The sequence below is a fragment of the Haplochromis burtoni genome, unplaced genomic scaffold, assembly GCF_018398535.1.
Source record: "Haplochromis burtoni strain Fernald_Lab_line unplaced genomic scaffold, NCSU_Asbu1 Contig_1037, whole genome shotgun sequence".
NCBI lineage: Eukaryota > Metazoa > Chordata > Actinopteri > Cichliformes > Cichlidae > Haplochromis > Haplochromis burtoni.
The window spans coordinates 2,783-25,877 of NW_024583398.1; the positions used below are offsets into that span (position 1 = coordinate 2,783).

The following is a 23,095-nucleotide window of genomic DNA, read 5'->3' on the forward strand; positions in this document are numbered from 1 at the left end:
TATAAAATCGAGTATTAAAATCGCTTACTGCTCTATCTGAAGGCGTTTGGTATGAGACATTATTATGAGCACTGTCCTTGGTGCTGAAATCATGGGCGCCCGTTAGAACTATTTTGCAATATTTACTGCATCACCCTACACTGGGGTACATAGCCATTTAAAACATTAGAAATTTAAAAAAAAATCTATATAATTATTATATTGGTTAATACAAAGACGATAAATAGACTAATAGCGTAAATTAAGCAATTAGACTACATTGCATTGCAGAAGGAATTCGTTTAAAAGCTCACGAGAGCCGAAGAAGTCTAACGTGGATACAGGAAGTCTTACTGTTGGTGTTGTGTGGAATCTCAGCACAACAATAACATTCAGTGTACTCACTCCATTCTCAATGCAGTGCTCCGACTCGGTACGAAGGGAGCGTTCACTGACCATATACATTTTAATACCGGTTTTGCCACAGTTTTTAGGGGTTTCACGAGAAATTACGGGATCAGGATCTAGCAGGACCTTATCCATAACAAAACACGTGAACAATGATATCATAGTCTCCGCTACCGACGTGGGCTTTTACTAAATCGGTTGCTAGCACCCATGTTACGAAAAACTAGCCAGAAGAACAATAGTAACAATATTCACAATCTATGGAGCTTGAAATGTCATTTCTAACGTTGTTTGCTCATTCACAACAGGTAGACAGATAGCCACAGCAGCTGCAAAAGGGATCAAAAATCTATTTAAACATAAGACAACTGATATGCCGTAAACAGCTTTGATTTGAGAAAAAAAAATGCTTATTTGAGACTTCGCTGCTACCAAAGAGAGCAAAGAGAGTTTTAACACACTTACTGTTTTCTTGGAGTAGAAAGTGATTTTGCAGAGGTGGTTGTGATGAGTTACTGTCCTGACAAGTCTGAAGCAATCTTCTGATAATCCATCATAGTTCGTGGTCATTCGGTTACTAATGGAAGCAAAGAGGAAACAAAAACTTATCGGAGGAATTGAATGAAGCAGAAACTCGACTGCTTTTTTCTGTCATGCAGAGAAACTATTCTCCGTGAGCGCGAATACAGTTCGTATGTGACATTTTTAAAAACTTCTTCGCTTGGCAACACCAGGTTAGCAGAGCAGAGCTGACCGGCACTGAGCTCAGTGCTGCCGCTGGTGGCTCCAAACTGTATTGCAGCCATTCTCTAAGCTAATACTATTTAGAAATTCAGTTTAGCTCAGTAACTCCTGCTTCTGTGTGTATATTTACTTTTATTCCACTCAGTTTAGTTCCATTTGAAGATGTACCCTGTCCTGCTTTATGGCTTTTCTATAATTAAGATTTGGCTATAGACTCAAATCAAAAGCATTTTGATTTCATGATTTTGCATTACCCAAACAGATCGAAAAGGGTGATGCTTTTATGGAAATGTCGCTATTTTCTTATGATGATATAGATTATTATTAGCCTCATATTATTTCTTTACATCTGTACATAATGCTTAAAGAAGTTTTTAACTTAATATCTGCTTCCAGAGTGTAGTTTCAATGTTTTGGGGGTTTTTTCCGATGAGGTGTCTTATTTTGTTTTTTTGTTTTTTTGTTGTTGCTGTTTTTGCTAGGCAGTTAACAGGTAAAGTCTGTCACTCCTAGCACTATTCATCATCAATAAAACTATTTTTTAAATGTATGAAGTCAGGCCATGATATTACTATTCAGATAGTATTTTTGGCTTTTACCGTGTCTGTGACTGATGTTGCTACAAAATGAGATGCCAGAATAAGAAGACTTTAGCTGAGAATAAAGAGACAGTAGTTAGATCTAACAGCTACAGGAAAGGGACTCTGTATAGTTCTATTTGCACCGACATCAAAGTTTAAGCACTAAGTGTTACAGCTGCCTCTGCTGTAATATACCCAAATCAATTGTTTATTAAATATTTTGAAAAATTAATATGGCTACTTTTTAATGGATTAGTATGCAATGTGTTATTGCCCTCATACTGCTGTCATGCCTCCTTGCTTTAATATTATAGCTGTCAAGCTCTGCACTTGCACTCGATGAACTGTTAAACACAGTTATGCTTTTATAGGCCACTGTGATAGTTTTTTTAATAATAGATAGTCGTTTAACTTAAAAAAAAAAAAAAAAAAAAAAAAAAGGGGGCAGGGATAGCTCAGTAGGTAGAGGGGTGGGGGTTCGACTCCACTGAACGGCTACCCTGAGGTACCCCTGAGCAAGGTACCGTCCCTACACACTGCTCCCCGGGCGCTGCATTAGTGGCTGCCCACTGCTTCACTGGGTGAATGGGTTAAATGCAGAGGAACTATTTCCCTATGGGGACTAACACATACACATTATTATCGTTTAACTGTGTATATACACAATAGTATATATACTCATGAAGCAAGATCCTCTTTCCCCTCCCCCCCCCTTCCTCTTCTCTGAACAATCAGAGAATTACTGTCCATCTTTGCAGACATGTGGAGCACTGCAAATACGATCTAATATATTTTCATAAACATCCATAATGTTTGCACAGAGCCCTAATCAGCTCGTGTCAAGCAGCAAAGAAGCGCCTCGTATTCTTTGATCCCATTAGATTTTTTACATCTATTCGTGACATTTGTATGCATTTGATATCGCTGTTGCTTTAAACTGGTGGAATATGTTCAGATAATGCAAGTTACGTTTGGTAGTACACTGTGTAACGCCGGATCCGTGATCCTTTGAGTCACTGAGACGGTATGACCTCATTTCAGGGAGTGGTTCAGCCCAAACAAGCGTGGCCTGATCTGTCAAAACTCCGTTCGTTGGCTGGCTCACCGTGAAGACGACTGATCCAGGGTTTTCCCTCCCTCTTTTTCAAATCTGTTAGACACAATTTGAATACTGTGAGCGACTAGTATGGGCTGTGCAACTTATAAGTGGGTCAGCGTGTGATTTAAATATGACAGTGCTATGTGACTTAACCTGGGATTTGTGATTGCGTTGCTCTGTGTGCGACACAGTCTCTGCTATATGCACAAACTCTCTGCACAACGTGGATCCTGAAAAAATGGTAAACGGTAAACGGCCTGTATTTGTATAGCACTTTACCTGGTCCTAAGGACCCCAAAGCGCTTTACACTATACACAGTCATCCACCCATTCACACACACATTCACACAATGTCTGAAGCTGTCTCTCTGCGGTAAAGGAATCCACTAGCTTGTGTGCTCTGTATGCTGCAGCTCTCTGTGAATGTGTATGAGAGAGGAAGAGATGGGGGGAGGGGCAGGTAATTTTCCGCTACTCGTTGCAGTGGCAGTAGCGGCAGGGAGCTTCAGTACCGATCGAGGTATCAGCTCCGCTAGGCTCAACCCCCCCTCCCAACTCGGCTCTGCGGCTGGGCGGGGCCGACAACACCTAGTGTCAATCACAGCTAAATCGGTTGGTTGGGGCATAGGCTGAGGATGAGGAGGAGAGGCTTTTATCCAGGCAACCATCAGAACATTTATCTGTACTCCCTGGTGCTCCAAAATCTATTAAATTATTGATTTTGAAGTACATTATCGTTGTCGAAGCTAAGCATTTATGGCTTGCAACATGACAACAACTCATGCCTGATGAGTTCAGCAGTTGGATAGAAGGCATTACAAAGAAATGCCCTCACCTCAGTTATAACACAGGGTGACTGACCAGCACAGATTCATTCATTGTTCTTTATTGTTCTCTCTTTGTCTGTATGTCACCTTGTTCTTTATTGTTCTCTCTTTGTCTGTATGTCACACAGACATACATCTTATGTAGCACTTCCTGTTTGTCTCCTTTGCAAGGGTGTGTCCTTTGTGACAGAGTGAGGTTAGTGCTGCCATCTGTGGTTACCATGACGACTGTTTGAGCCATAATGAAATGATGAACTAGTCTGTTTCCAGCGAGCTGCCAGTATACACCCGCCCCCACCCAGGCATCCTTCCCAGCATGTGTTACGTAGATGCAAGCACAAAGCAAACATGGTGGATATGTTGAGAGAAACAGAGACAGAGGAAAGGGAAGGATGCAGTCCAAAGATGCAGTGCTTCTGCAGCACAAATGCCTAGTCAGAAAAATTAGGGAACAAAGCGAGTGAGGGAAAAGTGTGTGAGATTAGAGAATCTGTTCCAAAATAGGACAGGATTTTGAAGGAAGTCACATGCAGCAGCACAGACAAGAGCCTTGAGTGTGAGATGGTGAAAAGAAACGGGAGTTTGTGAGGATGTGATGGACAAAAAAAAGCACATATAATAAATGCCCTGCAGCTAACTGAGAACATCACAAGCTTACAATTGGTCACAGATAAAAGGAAGAACTTATCACCACCCCTCCCCTACTCACCCTCTTCCGCTAACCCATCTTCCCCACATGCTCCCTCTTAGTGGCATTTGGATGTTTTTCACTGTCGTTAGATTAGCTTTGTCATGCTCAGAACCATGGCTTCCATCCTCCCATATGGGAAGGATGGAAAGCCAGGGCATCCTGAGAGGGAAGTATCCAAAGCCTGCCTGCATTTTCTGATAGCTTTGTTCAGTGCCACAAGGAAAATCTGTTTGATTTATGCACAGCCTGAATCAGGACAACCAAGAACCCTTGGAGGGTCCCACAGGGATGGATTGGTGTCCTCTCAAACCCTTTATTTTTTAGAAAAAGGTACGCAAGGGATCATACCCAGAGAATGCCTTTTACACGCACTTACTGTGTCCACCTGAGCAAGAGGATTGGCTTATCATGGGACTTTTGTTTTGAAGATTTTATAATGGGAAAGTTCTTGAGCACAGGGGAGAGAAAGCATGAGAATTCAACTCTGTCACAGTGTGATAAGCCCATATATTCAGCAGTAGCACTCATCAGCCTTTGCTTTTTGTATTTTTGCATTTTATAAAAAACACACAGCACAAGCATGTGTGTGTTTGTGCGTGTATGTGTGTGTGTGCGTGAGTACGCGTGTGCGTGAGTACGCGTGTGCGCGTGTGCACGTGTGCGCGTGTGTGCGCGTATGTGTATTTTGAAATCATTTTAATTATGTATGTGTGAGATTGGCATTCTCTGCATTGCTATATCTCATTTTACCTCTGCAGGGTGCCTTTGCTTTATAGCTTGCTTTTTTCCATTGAGGTCACTATACTGAAAATGATAAAGAAAATGACTGCCACTGCAGCTTGACATCTGTGCCCTTGCTCCCTCCCTCTCTCTCAAACACATGCACACTCATATATGGGATTAGACTCTAGTGCTTTGGCTTAATGAAAAAGCCTGGGGTTGGGCGGTGGGGCGATAGTCACGTGTCCTACCCTTGTACTACCAGTGTATTCCAACAGAGGGACCAATTTCACTGTCTTTTCCACCTCTATTCCCTCCTGCCCAGATTTCCTCTTCCGCTTGGGGAAGGTTTAAATGTGTATCACTAATGACCTTGCCTTTTAACCTTCCTTTTTTTACTAAGACAGCAAATGTGAAAAATATCCTAAATATACTGTTTTGTTTTTTAATTTAATCAGTTGAACAAGATATTCCTTTACTCACTTCCTCTGTGTTAAGGGTGTATAAAGGCTTCTTAAAAGAGCTGTTTGCCATATTTATTTCAGAACATTTTAAAAATTCATGACAGACATCTGCTCTATTTTTTCTTCTCACCTTCTATGTGAAGAAGCATTAAGAAAAATGAAAATCTTATAAGTGTTTGTCTCCGTCTGCAAATACTAATACAGTGTGACTGCTGTCATATTGCACAAAGAGACTTCAAAGCAAAGCTTTGCACCATATGAATTTGCCCAGAATAACATAGATTTTAATACTTTAGGATTTCTTTCTCTCACAGTGGCATTACACTGGGGAGCATTATGGTCGAATTTTTTGTTAATAAAGTCTGCAATGCGATCAGCTGTGGCCAAGCTTTTTAATTGCTTCATGCAGGAGAGCTAACAAACATACAACATCACAGTTGTATGTGAGATCTCTGTCATGAGATCTCTGTCTTTGGGTTCTCTCAGCTCCTCTTTTATACCCTCACAAAACAACTCTCTGTATCTCTTCAGTTGCGACAATTGATTATCCCACCTGGGCTGTTGCTGGATAGGGAGGACTCCCACTGTCTTCTTGGGAGTTTTCTCTTCAAAGCAAAACAGTTAGCACATAACACAGTTGAGCATAGCAAAGCAGTTATACTAGGTGATATTGACACACACATGTCCTTCACCTAAGAAATAAAAGGTTATACAAAATTCTACAGTGAAATTCTAAGCACCTGAATCTAAATGTGAGAATAAACTTGAATTTTTCCAATTACAATGTCCTGAACTTTATTAGAGAACCACTAGTTAGGCCTAAGAGTTTGCATGCACCGATTTTCTAGTGAGGTCATATTGTCAATGATACTTTTCTGGCATTTAAAAAAAATATGAGAGAACAGACAGATCAACAGATCTTCTGACATCCCTTCAGACACAGCCATGTTATTATACAGTGGTATTTTCCTTATAAATGCCTACAGCCACAAATGCCCTTTAAATTGGAATGACTGCCTTTGTTTGTATGTGTTCACGGAGGGAATGATGCAAGGACTTATACTTAATGATTGCCCAATTGTGACAATTTTCTATGAGGGTCTCTGTTGTCAGCTCTAACTCACTAAAATGGGGTGTGCCTTAAAAAAAACTCTTAGGGCAAGTAATATGAATGGTTTTTAGAGTACCCGCTTACAGTAGTAATGAGGTTGAAGAGAATGTTATTAATATCATGATCATCTTGCATAATTGATGTAATGGGGCTCTTAATATTCTGCTGCAATAAAAGGAACAAAGGCAAAGTCAGAATATTTCTCTTGTCACAAGCTCGCACGTTGAAAACTGCACGTCACGAAACGCGTAAGAACCCAGTATCTCCCTCAGCCAGTCATCAGCTGGAACAGCGGCTGCCGGACAGAAGCGCAGCTTGAGACAGTCCAGATTGGAGATTGCAGAAGGTGTGAATATTTAAGGAGAAATAAATGAAAAAATAGATGAGAACCGAACCTTTGATAACCTGTGATTTTTAAAAAAAACTGCGCAAACTGCAGTAAAGGGAAACACAAATGAGCCAATTAGCGCTTTGAAATCAGTATTTGTTTAGGCGTGACAGGCGTCTGTTTGCAGGTGGGACATTGTTGATAACTTTATCTGCAACACCCATGAGTGAAAAAAGAAAGAAATAATCTAGAGCTCAGAGGCACGCAATTAACGCTGAAACAGATGGGCGTATATGAAGCAGGAATGAGTATTAGACAGCTGTAGAAAAAAAATGCGCTGGGCGAGGAGGGCGGAAAGGAATGTAAAAGATCGGTGCAGAGAACACGTGTAAATTCAGCTCTGTGTTTGTTGTTTATAAGATAAACGTCGTCTCTCTCTATTTTTGTATCATTGCCAGACTCGAAGGTTTAAACACCCCAGCGGGAAAATCTGCTAAATGTCACGGTTAGTGTGGCAGACCCATATAAACCCAGTAATGCTGCTCGCTCTGTTGATAATGCACATGTAGAAATCCACGAAGGATTTAGCACTAAAAATAATAATATTCAAATGACGTAATGTGAAAACACATTTTTTAACAGAACGTCTGACTTTCGCACATAACATTTGCCTGCTTCTCCAATTACGCCACCTATTCGTGTCGCCTTGTATCCGTTCATCCACTAGCAGCATCCCAGTGAGTCACTGTCTTCTCTTTGTCTCCCGAGATGCCAAACGCTGTCATCGCCGTGGGCAGACCAGGCGTGGGTGACAGTGGCAGAGCACCAAGGAAGAGAAAAGATTATGTGGGCGGTAGACGCTCATCTTGGCCCAGTGGCCGTGTTGAAGAGGATTCGGGGTTTCACAAGGCCAAATCGTCACAACGAATAACTTTACACAAGTTAGTGTTTAAAGAGTGTGAACAGATCACATTAGCACTTTTTAGATATCGGTACTCTACTGGATGCATCACCGAATTTGCTGAAAATTACTTTTATTCTTGGTGGGCTTCACCAGGACGTTTCAACACGAATCTCTGTTAGTCGTCAACCAAACACGTGACAAAAGCGTCCAATACTGTCTGTCCTTTTGATTCGCGTTTGGCCCAAGGCTCCAGTTAGCTTCAGTTAACGTGTATACTGGGAACCAGAGGTGAGCAGATCAAGCCAAATATCATACTGATTCCAACTGGTATTGGTATCAGATCCATACTAGCGCGATAGGATCGATACTTCTCATCTTCTAAGCTCAGTAAGGGGCTGCTTATGTGGGTTAAAAAAAACACCACGTAAAATACACACTGCTCTTCCCGATATAAATTGCCTTTATAGGTTAGAAATATCGGTCTCAGTACTGTTATTGGTAGTATTGACATTTTTTTACTTGGCATTGGATCGATACCAAAATATGCAGCATTGAACTGCGCTACTGAGCACCGAGCTAGCAAAGTAATTTAAGGGCACCCCGCAAAAGATGTTAACGTTACCACCTGCTACACATGCGCAATTTAATCCATTTAATTTAATGAATGAAACTTAACTTAACTTGGTGTAGCGTTTTAGTAGCTGCAAGATTTATGCGCTATTAATTGAGGACGTGATGCTGATAACCGAGGGAAGGCGTGCATGTTGACAAGAATCCTTCTAACGCTTTAAGTGCTTCACATCTGTACTGCCTATTAGGGGAAAGCCCTGCCTTGTCTTTATGCAGATGTGGAATAGGTTAACATCTGGAGCATTTGCCTGTGACCCGGTTAGTCTGGTCACCATTTAACAACGTTATTATGTCATGTGCTTTTTCTTTTATGTGGGACTGAACCAGTTCTAATGGCTCTGCAGCTGTGGTGTTAAAGTGCAAAGCATTGTCAGCTGTCACTGAAGGGCAGAGCGGTATCATGAAGGAACAGAAATGTGTTTGTTCTGACAGAAGTCACCTGTCTCGCAGCACTTAATACGTGATTAGGACGGGGTTAAAAAGACAAATCGTGGTCAGTTTACCCGTCACCTCCTCTTACCCCCACTGTATTTTCTGTGATATAAAACTGAAGTTAATAAAGCCCTCTTTATATTGAACAAATACACTTAATATTGTGTCACACCTTTATGTGGATCCCTTCCTAAATTGGTGCATTTATGTGTTTCTTTTATTCCAAAACACATCTCTTTTCGTTGGAGTAAAGCGTTTTTGTGTTGTTCTGGATTTGCATCAGCGAGGAAGTCTAATTTCCAGGCTGCTTCATAAATCAGTTTCCCAGCACACAATGAAAAGGGCGGTGGCACTCACAAAAAAAGAGGGAAAACGATTCTGTTCATTTCTTCGAAATCAGTACACAGATGCCGCTGCAGGTTTATCTTGATTTGTAGATAGACATATCGATAAAACTACCGAGGTCTGGTCTTTTGAAGTTTAATTTTATTAGACGGTGTTTGATTATTTTTGTCGGAGGTGCTGAAATGCAGTCAGCGTCGTTTGAGCGAGAAGCTGGCCCTCCCCCTTTGCCCACAGACAGCATCGCCACATCGCAGAGAGAAAGAGAGGGAGAGAGCAATAGGCGGCATCTGTGAAAGGAGACAGGCTTGCTGGAGGGATAGATTCGTTTAATAACACCACTCAGACAGACAAAGCAAAATATGGATGCGGAGGAAAATTTTTCATTCATGCAGGCACCTGTGAAGATGCGGTTTTTATCCTGCACATAGTCGGAGTTATGCGCGGTCTGTTCCCTCGTTTTTAATGAGGCGGGTGGGGACCAACAGTAAGCTGAAAAGGCGGAAAGATTTCTCCAACCCGTCCGCAAATTCTGCCTGCCTGCGATGGCTGTGACGGCGCGATGCTGTTACAGTGTAAAAGGGAATGTGCCTTTTTCTTTATATTTGGTTATCGTCGTACTCAGTGGCCTTACAAATGCACAAATTCGATACTCCATTCCAGAGGAGCTGGAGAACGGAGCACTGGTAGGTGACATTGTCCGAGATCTGGGTCTGGATCTAAGAAAACTTTCCACTCGACGCATCAGAATTACATCGGACAGTGGACGGAGATATTTCACCATAAACCACAAAACTGGGAAACTGGTGGTGAGTGACCGCATTGACCGAGAGACATTTTGTGAATTCAGTGGCACCTGTTCACGCAGCCTTGAGGTAGTATTAGAGAATCCGCTTGAGGTGCACAACGTGGAGGTTGAGATTTTGGACGTGAACGATAACGCGCCGCAGTTCCCTCGAGATGAATATCAGCTTGAGGTGTCCGAGTCCGCTGTGCCCGGGTCTCGTTTCCACATCGAAGGCGCTCAGGATGCAGATGACGGCTCCAACTCTGTGAAGCAGTATCGACTCAGCCCAAGCGAGCACCTCACTCTAGACGCAATTAAAGCCTTCTCTAATAATAAGCACATTGAGCTCATTCTCAAAAAGTCCTTTGACCGGGAGCAGATGCCCTCTCATCAGCTTATCCTGACAGCAATGGATGGAGGCACCCCACAGCGAACTGGCACGGCCAAAATTAATGTCCGTGTGCTCGACGCTAATGACAACTCGCCCACATTTGACAACTCTGTGTACAAAGTAAAACTGTCTGAAAACTCTCCAAAGGGTGCACTTGTAATCAAGTTAAATGCAACAGATCCCGACGATGGCTTAAATGGCGAGGTTTTTTACTCTTTCAGCAGTTACACGCCAGAAAGAGTCAGACAGATGTTTTCTATGGACACAGACACAGGGGAAATTAGGGTAAAAAACAACATAGACTACGAGGAGACAACCTCTTATGAAATGTATATACAGGCAATGGACAAGGGGCCAGCCCCCACAGCAGTACACTGTAAAGTAGTTGTAGAAGTTTTGGATGTCAATGACAACATTCCTGAGATTGTACTGTCTTCACTCTCCAGCCCTGTACGTGAAGATGCCCGGGCTGACACAGTGGTAGCATTGATCAGTGTGATTGACCGTGACTCTGGACCAAACAAGCAAGTAACCCTGGAGATCATGCCCAATTTGCCTTTTAGGATCAAGTCCTTCCGCAATCACTATACTATTGTCACATCAGCTTTCCTGGATCGTGAAACCATCTCATCCTACAATGTCACAGTCAATGCTGTGGATGGAGGCACACCACCCCTGTCATCTCAGATGACCTTTAAAGTGGATGTTGCAGATGTTAATGATAACCCACCTCGTTTTGAACAGACGTCATATACTGTTTATATTACAGAGAACAATGCTCCTGGTGCATCTCTCTGTATTGTTAAGGCCACAGACGCTGATGCTGGAGAAAATGCACGGATCACCTATACCGTCCTCAATGACAACAACCATGGCATCCCTATCGCCAGCTATGTCAGCATCAAACCTGATAAAGGTGAGGCCTATGCCCTGAGAGCCTTTGACTTTGAGAAGCTGCGAGAGTTTCACTTTCAGATTAAAGCCCAGGACAACGGTGTACCTCCCCTCAGTCGTGTGGCCACAGTTTATGTTTACGTTATGGATCAGAATGATCATGTGCCCAGGATAGTGTACCCACCTGCCAATGGAAGCCGCACTATGGAGACACTAATGAAGAACGTTGAAGCAGGAGTGTTGGTTAGCAAGATTACTGCATGGGATGGTGATGCTGGGCAGAATGCTTGGTTACTTTATTCCCTGGAGCAGACCAACACAGATGTTGATCTGTTCAAGGTGCATGAGTACACAGGTGAGATCCGCACCACACGGCGTGTCATAGAAGATAACTCCACCTCCTTCATTCTGACTGTACTGGTGCGCGATAATGGACTACCCCCACTCTCCTCCACCGCTACAATCTATGTACATGTGTTGGAGTCCCCTCCAAAGTTGGCACCTGAAACCAAACGCATCATCAGAGCTGACAGTGGCCTAAAGCTTTCCAGTGTCACTATCTACCTCATCATTGCCTTGAGTGCCACAACCTTTGTATTCCTGGTCACTATCTTTGTGCTGGCAATTGTGCGATGCCATGCCTATTGTACCCAGCCTGGCTCCTGTTGCCCTTGTTGTGTGTCCAAGAAAAATGTGCCAGAAGGAGGCGCTACAGCAGCTGGAGGTGGGGGCGCAGCAAGAGCTGCAGGTGGAGGGCAGCAAGCCAACAATGTGGCCCTGCGACGCGACCTCAAAGTGGAACCACATTATATTGAAGTGCGGGGAAACGGGTCTCTCACCAAAACATACTGTTACAAGACATGCCTGACTGCCACATCAGGAAGTGACACTTTTATGTTCTACAACACTGGACGGCCGCATAGTGGCACTTGGGGTTCAGGCTACGTCACCAGTCACAGTGGACAGAGCCAGATATTTGTACGGCGTCTCAGTATGCCAGATGCAACAGCAATTCAGGTGTGTTTGTGGTCTGATCTCTGTGTTTGTTATTTTAGATTTCTTTAGCACTAAATGAAGCACACCATAAAAAGAAAATTCTCAGGGTTTTCTCTTTGGCAGTGTTTTAGCAGTGGGGCTGTGGGGCTGTGGGGCTGTGATGTTTTAAAAATATATTGCATGGTGCCACTCCCTGTGATTGGTTAGTTCTCTTCGTCTAACTTTGTCTGCTAGGATGAAGAAATTGTTTTCATCATGATGTTAATGCACATAGTTTTCATCTTCACATTCCTTATCTTTAGGTGTTGCATCTTGATAATGGTTTGGTATGACAACGTGGATTGCTTCTCTAGATTGTGTTGTTATTTGAGTGAATGGGTGCTAACGTTTTTAATTGAATATTTGGTAGACTACATATTGTTTTTCCCTGTGTCACAATGTTTGATGATTCACGGTTTAAAATTTTGAAGTGTGTCTGTCCTTCACAGTAAACACTGAGTCTGTACATCAAGGTGCAAATCCTCCTCTCACTCACTGTATCTTTCTTTCCCTTTACTTATTTTGTTTTCAAAACAAACTGGTAGATTTAGCATTGCTTGTTCACCTGTGACCCCACACAGCCTGTGCTGTTTGTCTAAGGTCATCTTTGTGCCACAGTATTCAGTAGTTTTAGAGGGCAATAGGTGGTCATCTCTAAAGACAGAAAAAAGGAGACAGAGAATCTGTGAAATAGTGCAGTTTGCCAGCTGTAAGAGCCCCCAGTCCCACTGCACCAAAATATCCGCTTCTGGTCACGTACTTCTTTGGTACTAAAGAATAAGCCGGGCTCTGGGAATTAGTAAAGAATACAGAAATGAGGCAGAGACTGAGTTTCATTCAGCATAGAGCTTCATTTTATACATTTATTTCTTTTCTCTACTTTCTTTTTGTTATGTGGAAGTTTGAACTGTTTGCCTCATTTGTAGTTATAGTGAAACGGCATTATTTTGGATGCACATTATTATTATTTTTTTAGTAATTATGTTTATCCCAGAGCCTGTCTGAAAAGTGCAGAGAATGCAGGAGAGATTAGGTGATAAAAAGAGAGCTGGAGAAAAAGGTAATTGTTCAGCTATCACTTGAAGTGTTCCTCATTAAATGCCAGTCATGTTCGATCTTGATATGTAATTAAATGGAAGCGATGTGTTTCTCAGTGCTGTCCGTGGATTGGCTGCCTCCACACAGATGAGGCGGGGGATAAAAGGTGATTGGACACAGAGTTGATGGCGGAGGTGTGAGCTCTGTATCCATGCTAGGAGTGTTCACTCAGAAGGAGAGGGAAGAATAAAGGAAAAGGCGAGAAAATGGGAGTGCGACACTATTCCTATTCCTTAATGTATCACGTATTGTGAGGCAAGGAAATTAATATACCGAAAAACCCCATGGGAATTTTGTTTTTTCATCTTCACTTAATTCATATTCTCCCTGTCAAATGATGAAATAGGATGCGTTGATTTCTCATTCTCTTAGGTTTTTATTTCTTTGTTGTGTTTGTTTTTGTTTACATTTACTATGTGAATGCTTTAGTTTTGTGGGTTTGTTTTTCCTTAGGAGGAATACTAACTAAATTACCAACATATTTATGTTCCAGATGTTTCTATCTAATGTGTGTATAGTCTACTGTGTGTGATTTCATTTACCCCCATAAACACCATCCGGCCAGGCAGACCAGTTTCCCTTTGGCCACTGCTGTGTAGCAACAGGGCGAACATTAAGCAAAGCTGTTTAGTTCCATTTGTGGACAATCTGGTCTTATTTGTAGAGGTTATTTATTTATTTATTTATTGTTCTACCCTCTTTATTTCAATTGTTTACAAAGTAAAATGAGCAAAATAACCTGCGTTAACTGTGTATTTAATGCCAAGCTAATGTCTTTTACTTCCTTCTAAATTACTGATCTGTTCACTGATTGCTTTTTGGTGAACAATTGTCTACATATAATTAAGTTCACCTTTAGTTCCTAGTATGAAAAGATGCTACAGCACTCTATATCCCTGCAGACATTATCCTCTGTTTGAAAGACTCCAGGAGGAATACCAGGCTTCTCTCATTAAGACCAAATATTGGATTTCAAGGGTGATGAATGTCCACTGCAGACACATGGAGGTCAATGTAGCTTCAGTAGCAAGTGAACATCTGTCATATTTGAAAGGAAATGGGATTGTAAATGGGCCTCTTATGAGCTGCATGGCCAGGCAGGGGGGATTTAGTGTCCTTGGTCAGGTTGTTTTGTCTTTGTCAGTGGTTTAGGATTAGATCTGAGGAAATGCTATCTCATCTCGGTTATGTGGTTGCTGCAAACAGCCCATTTTGACGCAATTCGAGTCTCATCTTAGGAAGCTGCAAACAAACAATTAGTACTATAATTGCTTTTTTCAGGATATATGATGTTTTACCTTTGTGTCTGAAGTCTCATAATAGGATCTCATTAACAAATTGCACCACTGACAGTTAATCAGAGATTGTGGTGCTCATTTATCCCTCTTTTGTAGAATTGTCTGAGTCTAAATATAGAGGGACTTAATCTGATATCTGCCCTCCCCTCCCTCTTCCTTTCTCCACCTGTGACCTTCACTGGGCTGAACTAACAGAGGGAGGTGGGTGTAGAGTAAAATATACACTGGGCTCTTCACAGTTACCATGGTGAGATGTGTCAGACTCACTCAAGCAAATTGTGTGGCAGTGAAACTCAAGGTTTTTATCAGCGTAAACAAGACAGAACAGAAGGAACTCAAATACAGAAGAGTAGGTGGTGAATATATAGAGGCAGGGTAGAAAGGGTGGGTCTTTGGTGAGAAGGAAAAATCTAGCTGATGATACTGTCTTAAAAAAAATACTGATTAAGCATTGCTGAAAAACATGCCCAGTAATCGTCTGGGAATGGAGAGGAAGCAGAAGAGACGTTGGGTTAACAGCTGAAATTTGAGTCCATCATTAATATATAAAACGAAATAAGAGTTCTAGTGGTGATAAACACACAACTCCCAGCTGAGTCCAAGAGGACTTATTCTGTCTGTGTGGCTTCAGGTCTTTTGTGAAACACTACAGTTGGTAGGCTGCTGGAGGTAAATCTCTCAAAGTCATTTTTCCTTCAAAGTGATGGATGAGAGTAGGGAGGGAGGGGGGAAGAAACTAGTGTGTGAGGATAGGAGGCCATGAGCACACCTACATGATTCAATCCATCAGTCATTTTTCTGCAAACGAAGAGGCAAGCTATCGCTGCTATAGATTGTGGTTGGGTGCCTTAGCTTGTGTGTTAATGTGTGTGTACTGCACTAGGAGTTGTTGCCATGACTTATTAATGAGATGGTATTGGCTTTCACCTGTACTTAAGACTAAATTTCTCTCACTCTCTCTTGCAGCCCAAGGCACCAAATTCAGACTGGAGATATTCAGCCTCCCTGAGAGCAGGAGGTGTAATGCAGAGGTAAGGATCCAATTTTACTTTGTGACTTTACACTAAAAGTCTCTTCATACCTCACTAGTTTATTTCCAATGTTTGGTGAAAAACAAAAGGTAAACAAAGAAAAAAAATCATATTTTCAAGATTTAAGCCAATAATTAATTCCTGCACAGTTTTATAAATGACTGATCTGTAGTAGTTGACAAATTTTATTAATCCCTATATATGGAAGTTGCATAACCTATTCCCAAATAGTATATAGAAAAAGATTAGTGTCATATTTAAATTCTATCCGACGTAACATCTAAACATTAAATAAATGAATGCAAGCCCAAGTTAAACTTGTCTTCTTCCAAAAACAAGTTTTGCTGGTGTCATTATCCCTCCAAATATCTGCATATACAGATATTGATCTACCATGCTTCCGCATATTATGCGGAGTAATTTTAAAATAAACAAAGACCTGCAAGTACATTGGGGTTATTTACAAGTTTATTAGTTGAAGGGAGTCTGTTATTTTACTTAGAGCAGGCTGTTATTTAAACATTATCTTAGAATTGAAGCAGAAAATATATGCATAGACAATAATGTATATTTTTTTAAAAAATAGCTTTTTTCGGGCAATGATACTGAGTTGACATTGAGATCTGTTGTAAAGGGTATGGAGTTTTCCCATTCCAATGGCTACCAGGCAAAAATGTAAAATATTTAACAAAGCCTACCCAGCTACATATCAAACATTTAGCCAGGTGACGCATTTGCATTCATTAATTCCAGTAAGGATTATCTTTGTGCATTCTTCGCAGTGATGTGAGTGCTGCCTTAAGTGGAAGGATTTAATCTTAACATCACCCATTAATTACCATTTTCCACTGTACATTATGTTTATTAAACATATAGTTAAGGTAAATTTAGAGAATTTAGAGAAGTACCTTAGATTTGATTTAAGCATTTTGTTCAAATAAGCAGAAATAATTAATCTTTAATACTCTATAGGAGAAGAGAGACACAGCAATAAGAAATACACTCAGGAATTGCTCTATGTTACCATGCCCAGATGGGGACCGGATTGGAGGGTTAGAAGCAGAGAGGGGTCAGTGATGTATGAAGGGCAGTTTTTTTGGGTGGAAACATAGCTACAAGGAGACAGGGAGTGTGCTGCATGACCACGGTAGTGATCACATTACAAATTACAAAATCGAGAGTCATGCTTATGAGATGGCACCATAATTACAAACAGTTACATGTTTAATGAGGTAGGAAAGTTATCTCTATCTAACTATCTCATTTATTGCTTGACTAAATTAATCTGTCCTCATCTTACAGATGGTGGCATTTAAAAAATATCAGAAGTGTTAATGCCAAACAACTAGAAACATTGCTTAAGACACCCATGCTGAGAAACACTTTGCCTTTGTCACTTCGTCTCTCCTAAGGCCCTTGTGCATATGTATATGCATGTCATAGTGTGTATGATTAAAACAGCTCCAATCGTTATTTATACTCAGTGCTATTGTCCCACCTGTATTTGAATGGAGTGGCACATCTGTCTTAACACAGATGCAACCTGAAACACTGAATCGAGTGTTGGTTTCTTTTCATTATTCAAACATCATCTCTGTAGATAAAAATATGTATGTACTCATGTATGCGATCTGATGCCAGATTATTAACATCGCATCATCTGAGTGTCATTAATGTTCCATAGATTCCCTCATAATTACAGCGGGGATTATTGAAGTTAATGTGTCTGAGTGAAACAGTCTAACATAGTTAATCTTTCTCATGACTGACTCTCGCTGATGTGTTTCAGGTTGACTATCACTAAGCATCACGGAATTTTCATCTGTTTATACAGTATCAGAATCATATCTTGTGTGAGAAGCTTTGGATACAACACCCGAAAAACCATTTAATAGAAGTGACCTATTTCATTTTTTTAATCTAATCCCTGGGGAAAGCACATTTTCTCCTGTGTGTTATAAAAGTACGAGAGTATGAGTTAATTTTGAGATCATAGTAGTTATGAAATAAAACAATAAGTGGCTGAAAAATCCTGAAAATTGATAAGACAGTGGTTGCAGACAGTAGGAGAGGGTTACAAGGGAAATGAGAAAAAGAGACTACCATTAGGTGAAATATATACTGTCTGCCTGTTGCCACTGTAATGTGCTTTAATATTTAATCAGTGTACCCGATAATGCTGTGTTTTAGCAGCGCTTAAAATTCCATCCATCACCAAATCGCTTCTCGTCATGCATCAATGCATAATCTAGTTCTAGATGTATACTATTTTAACTGTTCACAGTATTAAAAAGAAAAGAAAACTACAATATAATCAGTTGCAAAACTTTACTTTACTACACTGGTTCTGGTTCAGATTTCTGATAGACATTAGATTTCTTGTTTTAAAACACAATCACTGACAGGTTTTAATCACAGAAAGTACTGCACATGGATATTTGTAAAAAGAAATAAATAATTTTCTACATATCTATTTTTAAGCTGATAATTGTGAGAAGAACTATAGTCAGTGCCAAAATTTGTGTGGATCAATGAATTGAATTAAAGTAGAAGCAGGCTGAGAAGCAGAATAAAACGATGCTTTAGAACAGCAAATTAAGATGGTATGTATATTTTTGTAAAATCCTTTTATATTGGCAACTGCATGCTGTGATAGCCTGCCATGGGATAATGAATCACAGGTATATAAGTGTACAGTTTAGGTGAATTTTAGGTGAATTCACCTTTGAACAGAGGCTCTCTCATCCTCCCATCCTTAGATAACAGATATTTGGGACACCTTTTAAAGACATGTAGACATAACCAAACTGTGCCCTCTTTTTTAAATAATATTTTTTTTTATTACTAAAACCACAATGTCTGAGCCAGACAGTATAATCTTCCACTTTTCAAGACAAGGCAGACACAGTGAGATTGGACAATGGTTTGTAGTAGAATTTCTGTTGTTGCTTTTTAACACTACACAGATTGTGGTGTTTTTCAGTAGAGCAGAGGGTGTTGGAGTCCCACAGAGTTGGTGTGAAAATGTAAGAACAGCCATCTGTAATCCATAATCCAGAAAATGTTGGGAAAATGTAGAGTAACTACTTTAATCTTAATCTGAATGAAGCTGTTCTGGGATTTCTGCACCATTAACCAACCCCCACTGTTATTATAGTGTGTATTAAAAGAAACATATGGAGATAGGAAAACTGAATTTTGAATCCATACCTTGGGCTGTGAAATTCAGATGTGAAATCTTAACATACTATTAGAAAAAACTTATCTTAATGGATATTGTTTATAATATGTGTGCAAAAATACTTTTGTGATCTTTAATATGCTGATGTGTGTGTGTGTGTGTGTGTGTGTGTGTGTGTGTGTGTGTGTGTGTGTGTGTGTGTGTGTTTCAGTTCAGTGCATATGGAGGAGTCCTCAGTAATGCAGGGAGCCCAGGGGGTTCTGGTTCAGAACTGGCCCACTGCTTCCAGTGCTGCTGGTAAGAATCTCTCAAGCTACTTCCACCTAGAATAAGCACAATTAATTATACCTCTGGCTAAAGATTAAAAATTAAATATACATATACTGGGAGGTTTCCATGATACACATAGTGCTAGTTTAGTCCAGAAAGTCTAAAACAATGCTCAATGATTCTGTGTCAAGCACAATTCTTGACACAGGTTCATACAGTTATGATGGAAATTTCTGTTAATAAAGTATGCAATGCAAACATCCCAGTTCTACAGTCACGAGAGCTCTGTCCTTGGGATGTCTCAGCTCCTCTTTTATACCTTGACAAAACAACTCTCTGTATCTCTTCAGTTACGACAGTTGCTTATCTGACCCAGGTTGTTGCTGGGCAGGGAGGACTCGGACTATCTTTTTCCAGGAAGCACCTGGGCTGGTCTTGAGCATAGCAGTTGAGCATAGCTAAGCAGTTACACCAGGTCATATTGACACACATGTGTCCTTCACCTAAAAAATAAAAAATTCTAAAATGAAATTCTAAGCACCTAAATATAAATGTGACAATAAACTAGAATTTTTCCCATTACAACATGCAGTTAAGATTGTCATACACCAACAACAGCACATCATTTAAAGCTTATCAAGGAGTGTGTACAGTGGTTATCAAATACAGGACTGTAATAAAATGATCAAGACAGAGATACCATCTACAAGACTGCCTGACCATCTCCTACCGCTTCCTGCTGCCAAAGGGAAAGGAAATGACATGTGCTAGGTAGGTGGAGATGGATATCTCTGCTCTCTTGTAGCAGGAAGAGAAAAAAATTTAGAGAAGGAGAGGAAGTGAAAGTGACAATAGCTGATTGAATTATCAGCAAGACGTTTGGGGAAGCACAAGCTACTGATTCACAGAGGACAAACATTAACATAAACACATTAGTGAAGCATAATTATAAATGATTACAGTCATCCTCCTTTAAATGTGGATTAGGGATGAGCTAAATGTAATAGCATTTTTCAATATTTAAATGCATTTGTAATCTTTTAAAATTGAGATAAAAAAAATCAGATTGTATCTGTGCATTGTTGCTTGCACTGAATGCAATCATATGCAAGTCATCTATTGTTGTTGTCAGGTATTATGCAGATCCTGCAAGAGTGAAAAAGCCTCAAAAGGGCCACTATGCCATTGTGACTCATAAAGTTAGGGATTTATCCTTAATGTGCTAAACAATTATGACAATAGAGTGTTCCACTCAAAGATAGAAGTCCTTTTACTTACAGAAAACAGGAAATTATACATTTTTAATATCTGGCCTTCATTAGGGTGAAAAAGACCTTGTTAATTATTCAATGAAATACTGCAAAGAAGATTATAGGGAAACAATTCCTGCAAACAGTGACAGCACGAAAACAAAAATGCTAAATGGCAGCTTTTATGTGAGCTCTTACAGGTATTGTAATGCCAATCGCAGTGCATTTCCAGTGTCCATAACTAAAATTTAGAAGACAGAATTAGCACCCTCAACAGAGGGATTTCAGTTGTGAACTCTTGACTTTTGTCATGATCATGGGATCCAAAAAGATTAGGAGTTAAATAGAGAAATAGTGGAAAAAAGTGCAAGTGAAGACAGGCGAACAAATGACACTGACATATGTACATTAAGAAGGTTGTAGCAAGGATGAAATTGCAATTAGATTTAGATAAAGAGGTGATTTGTAGTAATTAAGAATGTGGAGCTGGCATGGCCTGGTATCTTTTATAGACAGGAGGCGGTGGGCTCAGCAGGCAGACAAACTACCCACACAGAGACTACTGTTTCTTCCTATCCACACATGTATGCACATCCTCCTCCGCTGTGCCATCGATTTCTTGCCTTGGCTGAGGACTTACAGCCTGCTGGCACTTAAAAACCTGCGAGATAGAAAAGAGAGGAATAATTCAGGGATAAAAATGTCAGATAATATTAAAAACATTTTGTTTTAGTGGAGGAAAATAATGAAAATGATTCGTGTTTTTACTTTCCTGTTGATTCTTTTTATAATATCTCAGAAATGAGACAATGTGAGATAAGGATTAAATGTGGCCTGTCATAGGCTGTACTGTTTATAATAAAAATCATGTTTGTTAGGCCAGCTTTAGAGTTGATTGTTAAGAGAATATTTTGGGTGGTGAAAGTAAAGGATGCTGGTCTACCGCAAAGTCCGTTTCATTGCTCCAGTGTGAGACGCAGAGGGACAGCCGACAGTGCCCCTGTTTTTTTCTTTTTTATTTAGTATATACGGATTTGCAAAGCGGTATCAATTTGTGTGTCTGTTTTGTTGTCTTGTGTTTTCATGTGTATGTGAATGTGTCTGTGAGTCCTTGGCTGTGCTTCTAAGTGTGTTTTGGCTGCCTGCTTTGTGTGCTGCTCCTGCTGTGACAGATGGAGAATAGCCCACGCCCAGATTAACAGGCCCATATTAATGAAATCAGGGTTCTGCTTGGTGCGTAACTCTCCCTCTTCCTCTCCTTTGTCCATTCCTTCTCGGTCTTTGTCTCCTGCCCCCGTCTATATCACAGCTTAGTCACTAAACCAAGCACTCATTGGGACTGCACAGAGAGCTGCACAGCACTGCAGCAAGGGTGATGGGAAGGAGATGGGTAGGTTGTAATGCAAAGGGTTTGAAATAAAAATCCTATCAGACAATAACAGACAAGGTGAAGATGAAGGCAGGATCAGAATGATTGAGAAGAAGTGAGAAAGAAATATGAGTCTCATGTTGCTGGGAGACAGAGTGATCCCAGTATTATTTTCCATCACCATAAGCACTGTCACCATGACTCCTTCTTATGTCCTACTGCTTCACTGGAGGATGTAGTTTCCATAGCAACCATTCATGGCTGCTAATATTGGCAGGGCAGGCAGGAAGGTGGGGAGAGCTGTTATGTTTGGGGGGAGGGGGTGCAAACATATGGTATGGGACAAAAGATAATGGAGAAGAGAAAGCACGCTGGGGGCAAAGGAAAAAAGCACCCTGTAGCATCAGGTGAAGGGCAGTGGGAGGAGGTGAAATCTCCATGAGCAAAAGGGAACGAGAGAGTTAAAGGAGAAAGGGATATGTTTAGATAGTGAGAGTTGGAGTGAGGAGGGTGACCTACATTCATTGGGGCGGTGGTGTACTGCAGAGGTGGATGCAGGTTTTGTGTTTTCTGTATTACGCTAGATCTTGCATGCAAACTGAAATGTCCCATATACACAGAGGAACAGAAAAATGTTTTAGACTTAATAGTGACCAACTACAGTGGCAACAATTAACTGAAGAGTAAAGTAAAAAGGACAACTCTGAGGGAGACAGTTTAGAGAGATGCTGCATTATACTCATTTAGTGCCTCTTCCCTTAATCCTATAATTGCTCTCCAGAAAATAGGAGCATAAAATCGTCATTTACATTCACTTCGTTAGTCAGTCTCATTTGAAAGGAAGTGTGCATTTGCATAGGTGGTAGGTAAAGAAGACTTTCCGACAGACTAATGGTCAAATTCAAGGCCACGTGTCATAATTTCTTGATGCAGTTTTTTGGTTAAGTGAGTGGTCTTAAAACTATAATATAATGATCAGAGAAAAATATGTAGTGAAACTAAGTTGACTTAATATGAGTTTAGTATGAAAAATAGGAAATTTGCTGATGGTATTATACTGACCATAAAATTAGGTTAGACTCCTTTGTTCTGCAGATTTTTGGATTAAAAAAACATATGGCCTTGGGAGTTGGGGACTGAAAGGTGGCATGCCATAACACTGTAAGAAGAACTATTTTAAGGTGTATCTAATGTGTGTGTGTGTGTGTGTGTGTGTGTGTGTGTGTGTGTG

General features: G+C 40.6%; 2 protein-coding genes across 2 annotated transcripts in view; both read left to right on the plus strand.

Annotated features, from left to right (window-relative positions):
- Positions 1-6,085, plus strand: part of LOC102295582 (protocadherin alpha-5) — an 8,860-nt gene extending 2,775 nt beyond the window's left edge. Inside the window, exon 2 of the mRNA XM_005951727.3 lies at positions 6,045-6,085. Coding sequence (XP_005951789.1) covers positions 6,045-6,085 — 41 coding nt within the window. The remainder of the gene's footprint in view (positions 1-6,044) is intronic.
- LOC102295065 (protocadherin alpha-C2) overlaps positions 4,981-23,095 on the plus strand; it is a gene marked incomplete at its 3' end in the record, with an annotated part of 22,964 nt that continues 4,849 nt past the window's right edge. Inside the window, 3 exon segments of the mRNA XM_005951725.3 lie at positions 4,981-12,349; positions 15,730-15,794; positions 19,187-19,272. Of these exon segments, the coding sequence (XP_005951787.2) occupies positions 9,806-12,349; positions 15,730-15,794; positions 19,187-19,272 (2,695 nt within the window).